The sequence below is a fragment of the Salarias fasciatus genome, chromosome 16 (assembly GCF_902148845.1).
Source record: "Salarias fasciatus chromosome 16, fSalaFa1.1, whole genome shotgun sequence".
Lineage (NCBI taxonomy): Eukaryota > Metazoa > Chordata > Actinopteri > Blenniiformes > Blenniidae > Salarias > Salarias fasciatus.
In genome coordinates this window covers 14,669,547-14,688,656 of record NC_043760.1, presented here as the reverse complement: position 1 = coordinate 14,688,656, position 19,110 = coordinate 14,669,547, and the positions used below count along the sequence as shown (strand labels likewise).

Sequence of the window (19,110 nt, the reverse complement as noted above, 5' to 3'; positions counted from 1 at the left end):
GTTGAGTTTTTTTTTAATTAAAATCTGTGAATCCTGCGGTGCCTCCTGCTCTCATGTTTGAGCCTTCGCTCTTTTACTGCGCGGCTCATCAGGGATTTCTGGAAGACGGGGGTGGGGAGCTGGACCGGAGAATATAGTTGTAAAAAGCTGGTCCAGCGAAGCCAAGACTGTCCTCCAGCCTGAGTGTATGAGAACGAGCATTTTTTCCTCTTGTTTCTTTTTTTTTTTTCCCCCCTCCAAGAAAATAACATCTGCGCTGCGGTTCAGAAAACACCTTTCACTTTTGATTTGTGACCCACTGGAGGCCGCGCCATCAAAGCCCGAGCTGTCATGTTGTTTTCCTATCTCTGTGTACAAGATTACTATTGTTGTAAGAGAAGGGAGAAGATGACAACTCCGGAACAGAAACACATGAATTCAGCTTTGGGTTGACGTGTTTGATGAAAATGTTGCCGTGCGTGAAAACTGAGTTTGTTCTTTTTTTTCCTTTAAAGTGGTCAAGACTGTTGTATCTGAATATGTATGGACTTATTAAATCAATAAGTTTGTTTTCCATGTATCCCCACCCTCTAAAGAAGGCTGCAGACACCTGATCAATTCTCCAATTTGAAACAGTAACAACAACAACAAAAACGTTCGTCATTCATTTTGTTTGAAATATGCAAATCAAGTTTTGTCGACTTGGGCACCCACTCTCTGTTTGGGAATCTTAGACAGGGAAATGATATGATAAGTAGATTAAAAAGTCAGAGCTAAGCGCAGCCTTCACCTCAGCAGGTGGGGGATTGTGTGTATTTGAATATGTGGCTCATTGTTCTGTGTGTAACTGAGCTTTTGGCTCAAAGCCTCGGAGAACATCTTTTCTTTTGGCATTGTCTCGAGTCCATCTGGCCTCATCTCACACACACACACACACACACACACATACACACACAAACACACACACACACACACATGCATGAAGTGTAAACTAACTGATGTGGACAATAACAACATATTATAAACTGAGTTCCTCATCTGTTCCGTGCCTGAATAAATCACTCTTCACCCATCTTTCTCTGTTTCTCCGCACTGGCATTCAACCTTGCTGAGCAGGTGGGCCAAGAAGGGAAAAGACCGACTGCAGCAGGATCCACACCAATCTGTGTCCACAAAGTAGGAAAACGTCTGCCGTTAACATGGCTGATGTGTCCAGCAAACGATAATTACATTTATCACGAACCGGTTCGCGCTCAGGACAGAAGGAAGACGTCATCCAGACGCTGAAACACACGCACGGTTTGACTGTTTACTGCTTTCACAAACACACAAACAAAACTTAGTCGCCATAAATATGCGGTCAATCATTCAGATGCATGCTGAATTGATTTAATGCTGGACGGTGTCTGGGATCAGACAATAACAAGCCGCGTCTCTCTTCTCGTGTTTTATGATTTGGCTAACGGTTTGAGGCTTGTCAGTTTACCTACCGGCCAATCGCAGGGCCGGGTTTCGGGGCGGCACCTTGACCTCGCTCGAAAAAGCCGCACTCGTTTTTCTTTTCCTGCCTTGTTTGCATCCAAGAGCCAGTAACAAACTTTAACGTCCGGCTCACCTTCAGCTGTGAAACCTGATTAGTCTTCAGACCAGAGAGGAGGTGGGGAGGCCGTAATGTTTGGGGGGGAGGGGGGGGGGGGGGGGGGAGGGGTCGGCTACGTCTGTAGGTCGACATGTCTCCGCTTTGTTGGACTTCATTAGCAGTGGTGATAACTACAGGGGTCAGCAGGAGTCAGCGGGTCGCAGCACTTCAGGAGTCAACGTTTTCACTGACTTGGATAGGCTTTCACTTCACTCACCAGGTGATTTACAGTACAAACAACAGGATACCAGACCTCAACTCCAAACCCTGGCTTCAATGTAACACTGTCCAAGAAAATAAAGCCAAATTGCAATTGATTACCCAACACCAGATGAAAACTGAATAAGAAATCTTGTGTCAGACCTTCACGATATAAAACTGCATCATCGGGTAATAAACACTTCCAAGGATTTGCTAAAAACAAGCTATGTGTCACGTGACTGAAACACAAAGCCAATAATGAACACCAGCACTTTTACGCCAAAACCATTTTATACAACTAATGTCTCCTTGAAAGCTTTTGCTTTGAATGTCTGGAGCTATTACCGAAACAGATACTGGCACCAGACATGAGGTATTCATGCAGGTGGTCCCGGTGGGCCACGGTGCGGCACATTTATAGCATCCCTGCTCCGACACACCTTAGTGGAAGGAGGGATTCATTAGCAGGCTTTCTGCAGAGGCTGTGCTGCATTCATGCACCTGTAAATGCACTCAACACGTGCACACCTGTTGAACTTCCTGCTATGTGCACTAGAGGTTTCATGTTTGACCATTCAGATATATGTTCAAATTTGGAAGAGAAACCTTTCCCCCTTTCAAGACTACACTGCTGTAGTCTTGAAATATAATCGATTGGATTCTATATTGGTAAAAACTAATAGAAGAAAAAAGTAATCATACTGGGAAATTAAACCCAAAGCACACAGAGCATTGCTCAGTCATCAGTATTTATCAAGCTAACAGGCAAAAAGAACTTTCTTGTTTACACCAGTTTAGCCAGTTTCAGGTTTTCAGCGAGGAAGTTTTAATAACAAAATCAATCAAAGAAAGCGAAAAAAATTACTTTAGTTGACACATGTTTTTAACAAAAGATTAAAAATGCATTGTGTGTAATTACACTGACAGAAAGCATCAGATTCATAATTAGACATATGCTGTTATATATTTCTTGCAGTCACTGTTGTGTAAAATGCACTATTACCTAATTTTGGCCCAGTTAAAGTTTATTATATCAAATAACATGTTTATGAGCCTGTTGGGGAGTGGCATAGGGAGAAGGCTGTTGATAATGTTGAAACCTGCAAGATAACAAGGCCTGTCTGGATAAACTGGTTTTCTCCTGTTGTTACTGCTTCTTCATTAAAAATTAAAAAGACATAGTTGTTAGGTTTGGCGAACTGTTGTGAATATTGATCTCTATGTTAAGACCAAAATGGACCTGCTGGGTGTACGTATGGATGGATGGATGCATACTGACTGGTTGGGGTTATTATCCATGGTGTTATGGAAGGCTTGGCGAAGTTGCACCATTTCCTCAAGTAAACAGATGCTGAAAATCAAGTGTGCGAATATAGTTTGTTTATGTACGAAAATACATATACAAGAAGCTGAAGCATATCGCTAAAATTACATATAGAAGATCCCATTTTGGTTTTGGGTAACTGTCTGACGACATATTCTCTCTTTACCGGAATAACTGAGTCTAAAGAGGAATTTCAGTGCCAGCAGCGCGAGCGGGAGAAGCTGCTGACCACCACCGAACTTCACCCCGACGCTTCTGCTCGTAACACCCGAAGCCCACGGTGGCCCAGTCTCGCTGTGATGTTTGCGAAAGCACCCTGTGTGTGTCCCTCCTCCCCCTCCTTTGAAGCCGGTACAGCAGACTAAACACATACAGTAGCAAGGCAAACAAATGCTGCGCAGCTTTTCAAACACGCCACGGATCAGACGTCCCAACCGGACCGGTGGAAGTTCCAGTGGAAAGAACTGCGAATGGACGCGGCGTCTTCGTGCACGTTTCCATTGTTTCCAAAGTCATACTTGGGATGAAATAAGTTGAGGCTGACTGTTGAATTTGTTCTAATTTTTATAGTCTTTTTCTTGGCCTCTCTCTCTGCAACGCTCCATAGACTGACCTTGACTGGGCCGCCTTTATATTCCACATCACAGGCGCTCGGTGCAGCCCGTTGACTATCCCCAGTGTTTTTACATGTCGAGGAGTGTCAATGACCTTTGTTTTTATTCCAGCGACTGTCTTCTATAATTACTTTTATTTGTCATCTGAGCTGCTGGCCAAAGCCTCATCGCGCGTTCGGAGTTACTGGAACCCGCAATTAAAAAGCGTGGCGATGAGTGCAGCTGGGAGGACGAAGGACGAGGCCTTTTTTTTTCTTTTTCTTTTTAACACGTATGGGCGGCTGGGTAATAACAGAGCTGATAACTGAGAAGACGAGCACAGTGAGCGAGCCGCCACAGACCAGAATAAAACAGAAAAGGAGAAGCGGGGGTTCCCGGATTTGATCCCGTCAGTCCTCTGTTGTGGAGCGGAGGCGGCCATCTTGAGGGTAAAGTTCAACAGGCAGGGCTCCACCTCTCATCTGACCCGACCTGACTCGCAGGGCAGCGGGGTTGTGTGTGTCACCGCATGAGCAGAGGCCGGCGAGCCGGGCAGTCTGCGTGTCACGAGCGCTGTTGTTAGAGCATCACCGGCCACAGAGGAACAATAAAGAGGGCACATTCCCAACTTTACTGTCATCCATTTCTCCTCTGGGAGCCTTCGCGGCTCTTTTCAGCCCATGTAAGAACGTAAATATTGTCCCTCATGTCTCCATTTAACCTTATTCCCTGGCGGAGCTAGAGATGTGGGTTTTCAGTTTGCCTTCGACGCAGCTTGATGCCTCAGACCGTGGTGATTTACGGGGATTGTGAGAAGCCTGCTGTTGGGATTATTGACACTGTTACTTGCTACATTCGGAGTTTGAATGAAAGCTGAGGAATGTATGTTTATTTGAGGGGAGGTAAGGCCGGATTGGTTTGTTTGCCTTGGGACTGTTGTCTTAGTTCCACCACCAACAGGGATTCTCTACTGTTTATTTGGACACCAGCTCGGACCTTTGACCCCTCCAAATGGGTGGTTAATCCCAGTCCAAGCTACCGTGGGGCTTGTGCCGCAGCTCTTGCCTGTGATGCCTCCCTCTGGACTTAGAGGAGAACTCCGTCCAGGTTTACACAACAAAGTCTGTTCTCAGAACCAATTTGTACGTCAGAAATTGTGTTGAGCCTTTAGTGGGTCCAGAGGGAGCCTCACTCTGTGCGATACATCGCCCTCCTGATCGGAGCTGGAGTTTAACCGATTGTGTCTGTTCTTGCTCTTATTGGTGACTACTGTCATGTCGTCACTGAGGTTTTGAGCAACAGCACATCACAGCATGACAGAGGAGGTTCATATTCACACTCACATTGGTTCGTCTCATAGCAAAAATGTTGTGGGTTCCAATAAAGGACAAGCCTTTCACTCCAGTTACCTCCCGCAGTCCAAAAACATTCTTCTGAGGACAGGTTGGTGACCCTGAATGTCCTGCTTCAGTGTGAGTGATGGACTGATGGCCTGTCCAGTCTATCGTTTGCTGGATTGGTGACTTTAGAACCCTGATATGGAGGAGGAGGACGAATGGAAGGAGACTTTTTCTCTGGGCTGAATTAGTCTATGTGGAGTTCAAAACAATGTGTTAACTGCTCTTTCACCAAGTTGGATACAGCAGGCACAGAAAAGGACACCTCGACAAAAATGAATAAAAACTGGTATTTCCCCGAGAGAAATTCAACAAGTTTACAAAGTGAGAGGGAGAGTTTTTGACAAGAACAACAGAGAACCACAAGCATATTGTACATTAGCAAATCAACCCTTTTAGCTTCTGACTAAATATTCGATTAAAAGAATCTTGAGTCGTTCTTCCTGAAACACTTTAATCAACCTCATTGATATATTAATACCGCTTAGCCGAGGTCTGATGAGACATAAGCTACACTTTTAATTATTTTGCCTTTAAAAAGGGGGAAAAATATCACCATCTCTTTCCATGAAACAAAGTAAAACATTTCTAATGTAAAAATGTTTTTTCTCACCTATGAATGCCAAACAAAGCAAATATTCCAACAAAAACGGAATGATCGTCTTTTTTTTTTCTTTTTTCCTAGTATCTTAGTTCAAGCTGTGTTTTCTTAGCCATCCAAAGCAATAATGTGTAGAAACTGGTCACATTTGGTTTCGTGACAGTGTATGTGTGTAAATCTGGAAATATGTGTAGTGCTGCTCCGGTCCAGCTGAGACCTGCTGAATCTTCTTTACTCACTTCAGTCATGGCTGCTCTGCTGTGCACCGAGCAGTTAGTCCCTGTCAGATACATTAGTTCGTTCTACCAGCGTTTGGAACAACGGGATTGTTTATGAATCAGTCTCCAACTCTTTTTCTGTTGAACATTAGTCTGAACCAGCAAAGCACAGTTTGAACAGCTTCTTACACACAGGTCACTCATAGTTCTCTTCAGCAGGTATCTTTTTCTTCTACTGATTTCTATTCATACACATCAAGACGAGTTAAAAGGCTAATGTCAAAAATAGGAACTTGACAGTCACTAATTGGTGCAAGCATGCTATTTTGGGCTGTTTGGGGTTATCAGAAACATTATTATAGTCTGGTATTTTCAACAAATTAGCTCTCATGCAGAAGCATTTTATATGTGCTTGTAATAAAGAAGCATAATTAAGCTATCGTCAATGAGAAAGATATCATTTATTTAGGACTGAACATATCACAGGTATTACAGAAACAGCTGGTGAATAATTACTGAGGCACTCTTTCTCCAGTTGAATAGTAGTTTAGTTTAATAGTAACCATTAAAACCAAAGTTTTTGCTAAAACTAACAGAGACGGCAGCCTCACAACTCCTCTGTCACAGACAGATCCCTCCTTCACACACTTTGGGTGCCGCAGTCTGACACTGAAGGAGCTCTGCTGAGTTGTTGTGCTCTACATGCGGCTCTACACCAGTTTTTTTTTTATCATGAGACAATCCGCTGTAATTTTGTTCATTGTTTCTATGAAGCCAGAAATAACTCTCTTCATCTACACTTTTTGACTAACCGCTATTTTTTCCTCAGCTGCTTACTTCACGGGCTTACCTTAGAGTATATTAAAGACACTTTTAATTAGTATTTTGATTTTTTAACAAAAAAGCTATTGATGTAAGTTCTTAAACTTAGTTTTGTGACATTCGCCAATTAAATGCTTGCTCACCTACTTTTAAAAAGTAAAAAGTAAAAAGTTATTTTATAACCCTGAAAAATGAATGAGAAGTAAATGTTCTTGAGCATTACGTCACTACGTTGTATTACATTCATCTGTATTTACAATGTCAGGTGGGTCTCCAACGTACTGATTTCACACTAGTGTTTGTATAAAGGTTTGCAGTTAGACGTAGGAAAGGATCACAATCCTAACTCTGCAACAATAAGTACGATAAAGCACAATGAAACACATACATGAAGGATCACACAATGAATTCATTTATGATTTTATGGAAGAGTCCTGTTTGAGATGCACATATCTTCAACATCTGCTTTAAGACGGCTTTACCTCGCTCGTGAATATGCGTTTTCTCTCCAATGAGAACCAGCAAACCTGCTTCATAGACATAAAAACCAGACAGTGCAGTTTTTCCAAAACAATACTTTATATCGTAGATGTCAAAGACAACATGTTAGAGCAAAGGTTCCCGAGAAAAATTATACTATTTCTGTAACAATGGTGGAACAAGTCAAGAACATATCTGATAAAAAAAAACAAAACAAAAACAAATATTGAATATGCATTTTATACATATGTAAACCTAGAGCTGTATTTGAACCACAGTGGTCATAGAGATAACTGGCTTATTCATGGGAATGGACGACTGCACGGAGAACCAGGCATCTGGATGGAGCCCTTTGACAAGTCCAGATGTGACAAAGAACTGAAAACTCTTCCAAAATAAAAGCCACCAAAGTCACATCTCGCCTGGCACGAAGATAAAATGAGAGACAATTGATGCAGTTTACAAAGCGCCCCGCTGAAACAACCTGTTTTTCTACATAAATACATTAAAATCTATCAGCTGTGCTAGATACTTCTTCCCTTTTTTTTGTGTGAAGTTTTCAACTTAGGTTCACCGGATTTAATGATCGCATTTGCTACAATTAAAAGCACGACAAGAGGGGCAGGAAAAAAAAAAAAAAAAAGCATCCACACTACCAAAAAACAAAATAAAAAGCAGTCAGAGAGATTAGACAGTTTGGATACAGTGAAAGTACTATTGTCCTTCAGTGCTCGATCCCTTGTATGTGGCAGGGGACAGACAGACAGACAGACAGGTGGGCAGTGCATGCAGACGGACAGATCATGCAGAGAGAGAAGAGGAATGGAGTGGAGTCAGATCGGACTACCCGAACAGGCAATTCTCACACCTACAAAAGGCTCAAACGCACAAAACCTGGAAATCTGCCTCCTAATAAGTGGAAATTAGAACCAAATGGAATGTTGCTGCTTCTCTATTTCTGGTTACTGGACATTGTTTTAAGACTGACAGTGAAGACAAATGGCCAGAACGGCCAGACAGTGCTAGTTTTGGCGGCGCTCAAGAAACCAAAGCATTAAACGGTAGAAAAGCCACGACTGGCACAGCAGTGCAAAGGGTTCTGGGAATGCTCTGGGCTTGGATTACTGTAACGCGTCTCCGCAAGCGAGTCCAAACGCGCAGAGACGTCGAGCGCGTCCCGGTCGAGATGACAGATGACATTCAGGACCGACTGGTTATATACGTTTTAACATCCCAAACACAACAACAAAAGTGTGTGAATGAAGCGTCCACACAACAAACAGTAGAAGAGGAGGAAGTAGTGCATGTGTGTTTAAGAAAATGGGAATGCAAAGAAAAAGTACGAATGCAGTGATTTGCTGTGCAGACAATGGAAAAAGTCCTTGTTGAGATCAGAGAGGAGGACAATGAGACACACACCCCATGTGCTTTGTCTAACGCTGTGATGGATACTCGTGTTTCATCCATTTTAACAAATTCACCCTCCAATTTCTTCATAACGATTTAAAGAAGAAATGCATGATGGGAAAAGGCATCCCCCTGACCAAATGATTTCTCATCCCTCAAACTATAAAAGCCACAGCTGTAAATCACAAGAACTTGAATTTATGTGAACGCTGGCTTTTGACGTCAGAGGTGGGTTTAAAGGGAGGAGCATAAAGTCAAGGTATTAATTAAAAGATACTTTTTTCCCCAAAAACTTTATCAAGAAGCCCAACAACTGTCGGACACTCTCGCCAGCAAACATAAATGTGCTCCAGAGACATTTGGTCAAGTAAAAAAAAAAAAACGTATTCAAATCACTGTTCCGTAAAATAATTTGCAAAGGTCTTAAAAGAGCCCAAACAATTATTTTTTGTTCTATCAAATATGATTGAAACTTTAACAGGAAGAAAAACTAGAGCAAAAGATTACAACTGATCATTTGAGAGAAAAGTAAAATCCAGACTTCAACTTTCTGTAGCACATTTCTTAGAAATAAGACAATTAAATCAATGCCAGCTAGAAGATTCTCGTTTCTCTATGAAAACATCGACACAAAAGACAGGTTGGAAAAATATTGACTAGAAACGAGCGCGTGTGCGTGTGTGTGTGCGCGTGTGTGTGTGTGTGTGTGTGTGAACATGCGTGGCTGCACACACCTGCTGTAACAGTGTTAAGGTACCAGTGGGATAAATAAAGTGAAAAACCAGTCGTCGCTGTTTGACAGACAAAAAGGACAGCCAGTAAAACGCTGCACAAAACACATAATCAGCTGTGACCCGGGACAGCAGACGGTGCCTTCAGGGACACCGGAAAAGGGCCAGTACTGTTCGCCAGACCCATGAAAAGGTTCAATACCAACTTCAGAAACAAGATCATAGCATTTCAGCATGTATAGATATATATAATATACTCATTTCTTTTATATATATATATATAAATCTACTATGAACAGACAGTAAATACACAATTGTCCATCATTTTACAAAGTAGAAACATTTGCGTCGCGACAAGCCGAACCCTCCCCCCCCTCCCCGGAAAACACCCCCATGGAGCGACGTCCACTAGAAACAAGTGTGAACCCTCACTTGCTGCGAGGCTTGTCAGCTTTACAACGTAACAGAGAGACGGAGAGGCCAGCGCGGACGATATGTACAAAAAACAGCCAGGGAGAACACGGCTAAAAAAGTACAAAAATAAGTCACTGGAGTCCACTGGAAAAGGCAACGAAAAGCAGAGGGAAGAGACACGGATGAGGGGGAGGGTGGGGGCCGGCGAAGGTGGTCGCCGATGAACGTGTGTGGTGGGAATACTCGGGAGATCAGTGTCCTATGTACAGTAAACAACAGTAAACACCGCAGCACTCTGTTTTCTGTTTACTGGAAAAGAAAAAAAAAAGATATGCTAAACACATGACTGGCTTGTGGATGAAATGGAGGCAGCAGAAGGTAGTTGCCCGAGGGCTAAACACAAGTGGAGAGGATGGTTATACACAGGAAAGTTGTAGTGGCTGGAAAAAAAAGAAGAAGAAAAAGGGAAAAAGCTAAGCTGGTGGCTGGTGTGGTGCTCAGTGTGTTTATTTTGACTGGACTGGCAGCTTCACTGTGGACTTAGCTTTAAAACATCCCACATCATTAAGAATTATTAAACCTTTAGCTCATGTTTTCTTAAATATTAAGCCAGTTATGATGTTGATTCAAGAAGGATCAGAAGCAGCATTTAAATTTAATCACACACTTATGAAAGCTGAACCTGCGAGAGGGTTTCGTATCCAGAGAAGAGACTGAGCTACATGTGCTATTGAAAATGGAAAATACAACCGAAACCTCATCTGTAGCAGCTATTTAAATGCACGTGCGAGGCTGCAGAATTTTCAAAAAAGAGCAGTTTGTGCTTCACTGTATACAAACGGACAGGTGTGCCCACATCTGCCTCATAGCACCTGACATTTGGAGAGCAGATGTGCTTAACAAGCAGCTGTGGGAGTGACGTGAACACCCCTCTGGAAACCCCCAGGTGGTACGCTCCCTGTAACCGCCGCAGCGCGCCCGTCGGGCGAATTAGCCCGTTAAAAATCAAATCGTCTTCATCCCTCAATAATCTGCACCGAGAGAGGCCAAGGCTTTTCCGTGTGTGTGTGTGAGTGAGTGAGTTAGCGAGTCGCTCGACTCGAATGCCCGACATGCTTTGGCTTCATTGTTGTCCAACTACCACTTGCATTATGATTAGAATTCAGCTTTTTTTTCTTTTGTTAAAGAAGTCGTCGTTGCTTTAGTAAAGTGCATGCTACTTCTCTTCCCGTGTTAACATGATGGACCGAAAACTTAGCCACCTCCAACTCGCGGATGGGAACTACCTTCCAAGTCGAGATTGAAAATGAGAGGGGGAGAAAAAAAAAACAAAAAACACAAGGATGGAGAGCGACAAAGGTACAGTAGGCTGGCTTCGAAGGGAATTTATAGGTAAACATGCCAAGGTCCTCCAGTCTATGTGCCAACAACATGCAGGCAGTGGCTGATTTTGCCAGCTAAGAAATGTTCAAGGGGAGGTTGGCGAGAAGAGGCCTCGTTCCCAAACCTGTTTTTAAGGCAGAGCTCTTCAAGTGGAGTTCAAAAATCCACCGGGTTTGACAAAGAAAAGGCACAAATGCACAGTCTTTTTACTGACAATTTGTTTGTTTTTGGATCCTGGAAACTTTTTGTCATTTTGTCAAAACGTGACGGTTTCGATTGAGATACCTTGAAAGATTGCAGGGATCCGTCTTTAGTGCAGAGTCACAATCACACTAGCTCTGGTGGTCTTGATCAAAAAGTGAGGAGATAAAGCACAGAAAGAACAGAACAACATGATAAGTAGACGAGTGCAGATCATCGGCGTACGGTACGTTCCAGACTGGCGATCAGGAAAAAAAGGTACAACTGTGTAGTGTTTTTCAAAAAGCACTGGCACTCAAGGTGCTCGACGCAGGTTAACCGAGTCGGTCCTCTTATATCCACCTGCGATGCAACACATTCAAGCTGATGGCTCCGTGCACCGACGGGCGGTCAACGCACCGCCCGTCCTCAGCGTCACGTTTTCCTTTGAGTGCCACTTGAGTCGGCTCGGCCCGCCGTCTCCCGGGATAAAACGCCTCCTCGATGCGGCAGCGGCGAGGCGCAGGAGAACAATCAAATGTGAAGACTGATCTGAGTGGTCAAAGGCGGCCTTGTTTCTCTACATGGGGAGTTCCTCCTCCATTGGCTCCTCTTCAGTTCTGGGAAACAAACACCACCATAAAAAAAAAAAAAAGGTAAATATTTGCTCTTGGTAAAGTCGTTGCATAAACCTACCCGTTGGGCACGCTTGAAAAGGACGGATGGGAACCTCATCACGGGTCTTACAAACTTAAACATGCAGCTCAAAGAAGCTGCGAGGCCAACAGAGACCGACAGCGGAGCAGCGACACAAACCTCTTTCCGATGTGCTTGTTGGCGACGGACAGCGAGGCCATGGCCGACACGGTCTCGGCCTCCTCTGCGTCACGCTGGAGAGCTTCACTCAGCGAGCAGCCCAGTGTGGAGGCCGAGCGCTGGAGGGAGCGCCAGTGTTTACCTACGGCCCAAGATTAAAGGGACGGCGGCTCAGTAATACAGTCAAACGCAGAGAGACATGCAAGCTGCTGTCATTTAACTTATCAGTGCACTACTGGAGGAAAAACTTCAGGACAAAACTGATAGTTCTACCAACATCCAGATATATCCATACATATGCATATAAGTCTGTCACATTCATTACAGTCTGAATCTTCATTAATAAAAGGACTGGACAGACACTGAAAATGGATTTAGCCCTGCTGTTAAAACACCTTAAATGGAACCAAGATATCAGAGGTTTGAGATTACTCAAGAGAAAATACGACATTTCTTATTAGGACTTTAATGTTCAGTTCTGGTCTCGTGCCTACTGAAGTGTGTAGGGTTATAATAACACTATGAAAGGCAGGAAGAGGTTTGTAGTTTGCAGCAGAAGGGGTGTGAATGATTTTTAACCCTGAAACTGGTATAAGAAGACTTTCAGTTGATTCGCGGAGTTAAGAATTCAAGCAGGTGCTGATTTGTCCTCCATTAAACATCCAAATAAATTCATTCTGACGGCTGAACATGTGACGGAAAAGGAATTGTCCGAGAACATTTAATCAGAGGATCTGCAGGCAGTGCTTTAAATGTCTGACCTGTGTGAAAGGTGAGAAGGAAAAAGCCTCGAGCTGAACTACAGTGAAGCAGTCGAGTCCTGGACAAATCACCAGGTGTGTGAAGTTTCTATTGTTTGCAGGTGATTTTCCTCACAAGGGATTAATTGAAGCCCTAAAAGTCAGAACTTGTTATAAAACAACTATGAGCATGCAATTATTTCCATGATAGGTGGGAATTCCTCCAAATGACTCTGTGTTTTTTTTATTGCTTTTATTGCTACAAATTATTCTTAATATAGATATTGTAAATAGTGAGTGACTGATCCGGGCATGAGAATAAATTAATGGAAAGCAATCAATGAAACCAGGCCAGAGTGGTGAAAACTAGAAAAGTCAGGGAACAAGACTTTACCAAACATTATTTTTTAATGTTATATTTGAGAAAGAATCAAGATGAAAAGGAAAAGTGGAAAGAAAAACTAACTATTTCAGTGAAAGCACAGACAATATGGAGCAATATTACAACTATTGAATACACTTTCAAGAAAAAAACCATTAGAACAGCACTTAGAACTGCAATTGAAATCTATATAATAAACCAGAAATTATTCCCACAGACACAAAAAGCTGAACTGAATAATGTCTTATAAAAAAATTAAAGATATGACCTGTTAAATTACACAAATTACAGGAAGGGGATCATATGTTTTTCATATTCCTACATGCCTAAGATTTTTGGATGCACTGCATTTGAATTCTTTGCTCACCATAGTCTGGTATTGATGGAATTAATGAAATGTTTTGTGATGTGTAATAACTCACTGTGCGCTTCAATGACTTTCTCCATGGAGTGCACAGCATTGGCGTTGGGTCTCTGCTGCAGCACCTCATCAGGGATGGGATCCAACTGAAACACACAGAGAAGCATATTAAAAAGAAGGAAAAAAAAATCCTTCAAAACATATCTTTCAAAAGAAGAACTTTTTTTTTTGCACGATTCTTCGATCATCAGCATAATAAATATCATTTCATCAAATCTGTAGGATTATTTATTCCCTCCTGGTTTGAAATGTGGCCCGCGGCCCGGCGTCGAGTCCGTCCAGGAGGTCGGGAACAATCTCAAGCTGCTCACACAATAGAAAGTCAACGTACAGATGCACGCCGCCTCCCACTCAACCAAGGCGCTGCTACTTTTTTTGACACACACACTACAATGTGTTGCTTTGTACTGAATCCCACTCTGAGGACGCGCGCGCACACACACAGATGCACGCACGTGGAAAACTGCCTGCTCACTCCAACACAAGCATGCACACACATACACACCTCAGGGAGCAGGGCTGAGCCAATGAAAGTCTCCAAACCACAATTCAGAGGAAACGGGGTTATTCCCCAAAGAGCCTTCCCAACCCGGAATGATTCAATTTCCCCGTTTGGCCGACTCCAGGAACGACACTTTTTCATCCCGTTTTTGTCAAACGGGCTCATTCAAGCTCGACATTCCTCCACAGGCGACATACAGCGACTTTTCTGCTCGGTCATAACCTCAATGGAATAAAGGACAGACTGAGAAACATGGAGCGAAAGAAGCGAGAAGGGAAAGAGAGAGAGAGAGAGAGAGAGAGAGAGAGAGAGAGAGAGAGAGAGAGAGAGAAAAAAGGTTTGGCCTTGGATTTCAAGAGCTGAATGCCAGAGAGAGAAGAGGAAAAAGTCATCGACGGTTGGTCTCGCTTGGCCAAGGCTGGAAGTTTTCATTTAATTAAAACAAATAGTGTGTGGGAGGGGTCCGCGCGGGCCGAGGGAAAAGGCAGTCTAGGGAGGGGGATACTTTAATCCTGCTGTGGCACGACAGGCTGCATCATGCACCGAGGAGAGGACAGAGGCGTGTGCACACAGACACACATCACAAACACTCCGGACTTCTCTCCTTTCCTGTTCTAATGCCGTGAGTCAGTCAGTAAATTCGGCGGAAATTGCATCACTTGGCTGGAGGAAGATGCTCTATAACCCGGACGACAGGAGTGATTCATGAAGTGATGACAAGAAGAAGACGCAAGAGAAGAACTGAGATAAAGTATGAACACGATAACAGCAGCCGGGATTATTTAATAAAACAAGAAGTTCAATATGTTTGACACAACTGCAAATAAATGGACGAAAAGCCTAATTCATGCAGATAAAAATGGCAAAAAATCCCAGAACTGCAGGGAGCCAGATGCTGGAAAAAGTGTAGTGGATGGTGGAACAGAGGCGGACATGAAGGTAAGAACAGGGAAAACTAGAGCAGTATTCAATTTTCTCAATAAAATCTGGAAAAGCAAAACTATCGCGAAGATCCGAGCTCAAAATCTGTCACACAAATGTTAGAGCTGTATGGATCCGAAACCTGGAGAACAACCACCATCATCCTCAGTGAACAACAATCACTGCATCGTCAGCATCAGCCTGTGAGAACACACCAAACTAGATCCAGTGACAATGGTAACTTATGAGCACTATGCAATTAAAAAAAAACAAAAAAAAAAAACAACAGTTGTGTTACACTCCCATTGAGCAGATGCAGAGTGTGTTGTATTGACTTCTGTTCTCTCATCCGGAGCAACTTAACAATATTTCAAATAGCAGACGAGACTGGATCTCCTCAAATGACAGGCAAATCCAACGTCATATCAATCCCTTTATAATTCTACAGTTTATCCATGTAATAAGCCAAGCTCAATCCTATTTATTCCACGGTTTTATAGTTAAAATCAAGAGGCTAAACGGAAACCTTTAACTGCTGCACGGTTAAGGAAAGAAAGGCTGTCTGGCTGGCCCTTAAAGCAAGAAAATCAACCCAGATAATGGTTTGTAATTTAATATTGAGAGACTGAAATGCAAAGAAAATCCCTGTCTGGAAGCTATTCATCCATTACTATTGACTCCAGCATCCTGTTTGATATCAAATGACTGCACACTTGCCTTTATTTTTATAAAGCATGATCCACAGCTTTTCCAATAAACAACTGGAAGTACACATGTAAACACTGCACTTCAGCTCAGATTATAACTGGAGGGGGGTCACTTTCATGTTGTGTTCAGAAAACGGTCGCGTTGGATCACAGTCAGACCAACATTTCCAGTGACAAAGGCTCCGTAAAAAAAAATGAGGGCCAGAGAACAAGCAGCAAGAAGATGTTGACAAATCGAATGCATTTGCAGGAACAAACTGTATATGCAAGCGATCAGATGACAAGCAGCTTGTTTACTGGAGCATCAGTCTTAATACTCCATTAGGACTGCCAGAGTGATACATGGATGAAACCACGAGCATCTTTCTGTCCACAGTCATCGACGGCCGGGGTAGAAATGTCTTCTGCTCATCCATCAGTGCCACTCCAATATTTCCCCATCCCTTGACTCTAATATCAATCTTCATTGCTGAATTTCTGGCAACAGCCATCGCTTAGCTACCCGCCAAAACCCGTGTGAGTCCCAGCCCGGCCAACTGATCCCGCTCGCCTCAGCTCCCTGTCAGAACAAGGTCAAGAGTTCTCTGGGGTTTCACCGGGGTTCACCTCCAGAGCGAGGTTGGACAGGGCCGGCCTGTCAGCTTGATTGACAGCCGGGCCTCACGCCTATAAACTTTAATGGCTCTTGTCAGGGGTATTCCAGGGGGCCCCCGCCCGGCAGGTATGGCGCGCCCCGTTCAAACGCACGTCTGCACGCCATGACGACAGTCATTTGTTTGTTTGAGTTTGTGATCCCGCCCTCTGACCGTACTTCTGGTGCCATCGGGTGTGTGGAATTCTCTTTAAATAACTTATTAATAACTTTAAAGTGTGGCTTGACTGATTTCTGCGGAGGTCTCCTTTCTCGACGCGACACATCCGACCGAAGTACAAAGTCACGGGCAAGCAGACCTGAGACACCAAGGAAAGCCAGGAGCCGAACGTGAGGAATGTGCCCCGGTAAAAAACATTCCTGAGGGAGGCTATAACCAAAACAGTGGAAAAGGAGGAGGAATTCCACTTGTTCAGCAAAAGAAAAGCGCACAATGAATTCATTGTTTACCGTTGTGTCCCTGGACATATGCTGGCAGTCACTAAAACCGGGAGATTATGTTATGCTAACTGAACAAGCTAATGGTTTGTGTTGTGCAACACAGGCGACCTTTTTGGAAAAGAGAGTAGGTTCACTCTTGTTTTTACGGGTTTTTGGGAGGAGGGGGGGGCAAAAAGCAAATCGGACAGAAGGTGGGGGCGCAGGTGAAGTCGAGCGTCTTACTGTAACTGGAGTGTAAACGCACAGAATAACCTCACCGGCAGCTGCTAACAATTAGCATATTAGCCAGTTGTTTATCAAATAATTGCTAACAACTGTGGTTTTTCGAGCCGGGCTAACATCTGTTTGTGAGCAATCATCAATTAGTCCCGAGTTCAGAGTTGACTAGTGCAGTCGCCAATGCATCATTCATGAGCTATTTAACTAGGGAGACTTCACTATTACACATTACAGAGATGGGCTGGGTGAGTAGGGGGAATAAAAGAAAGAAAAAAAAACCAGCCTGTAAAGTCCATTCAGCAATTTTCATCCCTCTCTTTCCCAGCTAATTTGAGCTGCTTTCAAACGAAACCCAACGCTCATTATAGCAAAGCTTGTCTTAACCTGCCAATAAAAGCACGGCTACATTTCTCACACGAGTCCACAGCGAAGCACTAAAAGTACAAGCAACACAGATGGAGAGGAGGATATAAGAAACACCTTTAGGATGTTTTTAACTACCAGATCCAGCTGGAAGACAATTAAAAAAGAAACGCTAGCTACAGAAATGTTACTCACAGGTAAAAGCTAATAACTGTTTATACTGTAATTTAATGACTGTGGAACTGCATCGGTTCTGAATGTCCACTGTGACAACCCACACTTTCTGCATGACGCTGCTATAGATACCAGACTTGGATCAGCGTCTCTGTTATGGTGACGTGCTGGGCTCAGGACACCTCCAGACAATACAAACTCTCAGGCGGTTTGAATACAACATAAACAAAAGCACAGCTGTCAAGTTAATCCGACTGTGGTGGTCTTATGCATGAGCCCACTCAGTCAACACACGCACACGCACAGAAATATACTCTCAAGAAAAAAAAAACAAAAAAAAACAAAAAGAAACCTCGCTCAGTGAACAAATCAGTGAAAAAAATTCCTCTCGACTGATGGCCACTCGTTTCTCACCGCCTTCAGGCCTGGTTATCCTGGATTTCAAGATCTGCAATCTGTAGCCGTTGCCAAACTTTGACAGTGAAAGAAACGCAAAACAAGAAAACAGGCTTTTTATTCCTCCCCTTCTATCTCGACCCCCCGCTGACATTCTCCAGCTACATTCCACCTCCATTACTGAGACCTTCCCCTGAGTTTATGATTACAACACTTTCATCCTGTCGTTTTGATCTGATTGGGGACATTTTATTCTTTTTTCTCCCCCTCTCGCCATTAGCTGTAAAAGCGGCACGCCACTGGATGATCTCTGTTTTGTTCAAACAGCTGACATCAATTGCCGCCAGAGAAAGTAAGTCAAGACGGCTCTGGGCATGTACGTAGAAACAAAACATCAATTCTTCACAGTATTTTCTGTGGGGATATTACTTTTATTGATTTCAGTATTGGAAAAATTCTGAACAAAGAAATTCAAAATTGAATCAAAAGAATGAAAAGTACAAAGTTAGGTCCAAAATCCCATACAGGAGTTTGTTCATCAAACCTGTCTTTGATTAACAATCCTTCCTTACCTTTCTTGACTTTAAAGAGCGGCACAGGTACAGTTCACAGTGCAGCTGCTTAATAACAAAAGTTTCCTCCCTCCAAGCTTCAAATGATTGCGCTATTTCCTTTTATTATCTGATCCCCCAGACCCAGGCTGACCCTGCTGGAAGAGGTGTGAGGGTAACCGTTCTCAGATGTGTATCGGTGACGGGGCCCCGGGTGAGAGGGCGAGAGAGGTGCCATGCGGAGTCCAGGCAGTTGACGCCACCCCCACCCCGACCCCCTTTCTGCCTCCTGCCTATTTTCAAATTTTCAGCTCCCCGTGGCATCCATCCAGGGAGCTCCTCCAAACCCCGGCCACGGCCCGCGCTCCGCAGGCTGCTGAAACCCAAGCCGCAAAAGCCCCCGGTCCGGTTCATTATTTCTGCTACAGGGCGGTGTTTTGAATAACAGGAGCGTCC

General features: G+C 43.6%; 1 protein-coding gene across 2 annotated transcripts in view; it reads right to left on the bottom strand.

Annotated features, from left to right (window-relative positions):
- Positions 1 to 7,334: 7,334 nt before the first annotated feature.
- The window catches only part of hdac4 (histone deacetylase 4), a 130,379-nt gene continuing 118,603 nt past the window's right edge, over positions 7,335 to 19,110 (bottom strand). For both annotated transcript variants that reach the window (XM_030111416.1, XM_030111417.1), the window contains 3 exons: positions 13,730 to 13,814; positions 12,186 to 12,327; positions 7,335 to 11,989 (listed from right to left, as the gene is read on the bottom strand). In XM_030111416.1, the coding sequence (XP_029967276.1) occupies positions 11,950 to 11,989; positions 12,186 to 12,327; positions 13,730 to 13,814 (267 nt within the window). In that variant the 3' untranslated portion in view covers positions 7,335 to 11,949. The remainder of the gene's footprint in view (positions 11,990 to 12,185; positions 12,328 to 13,729; positions 13,815 to 19,110) is intronic.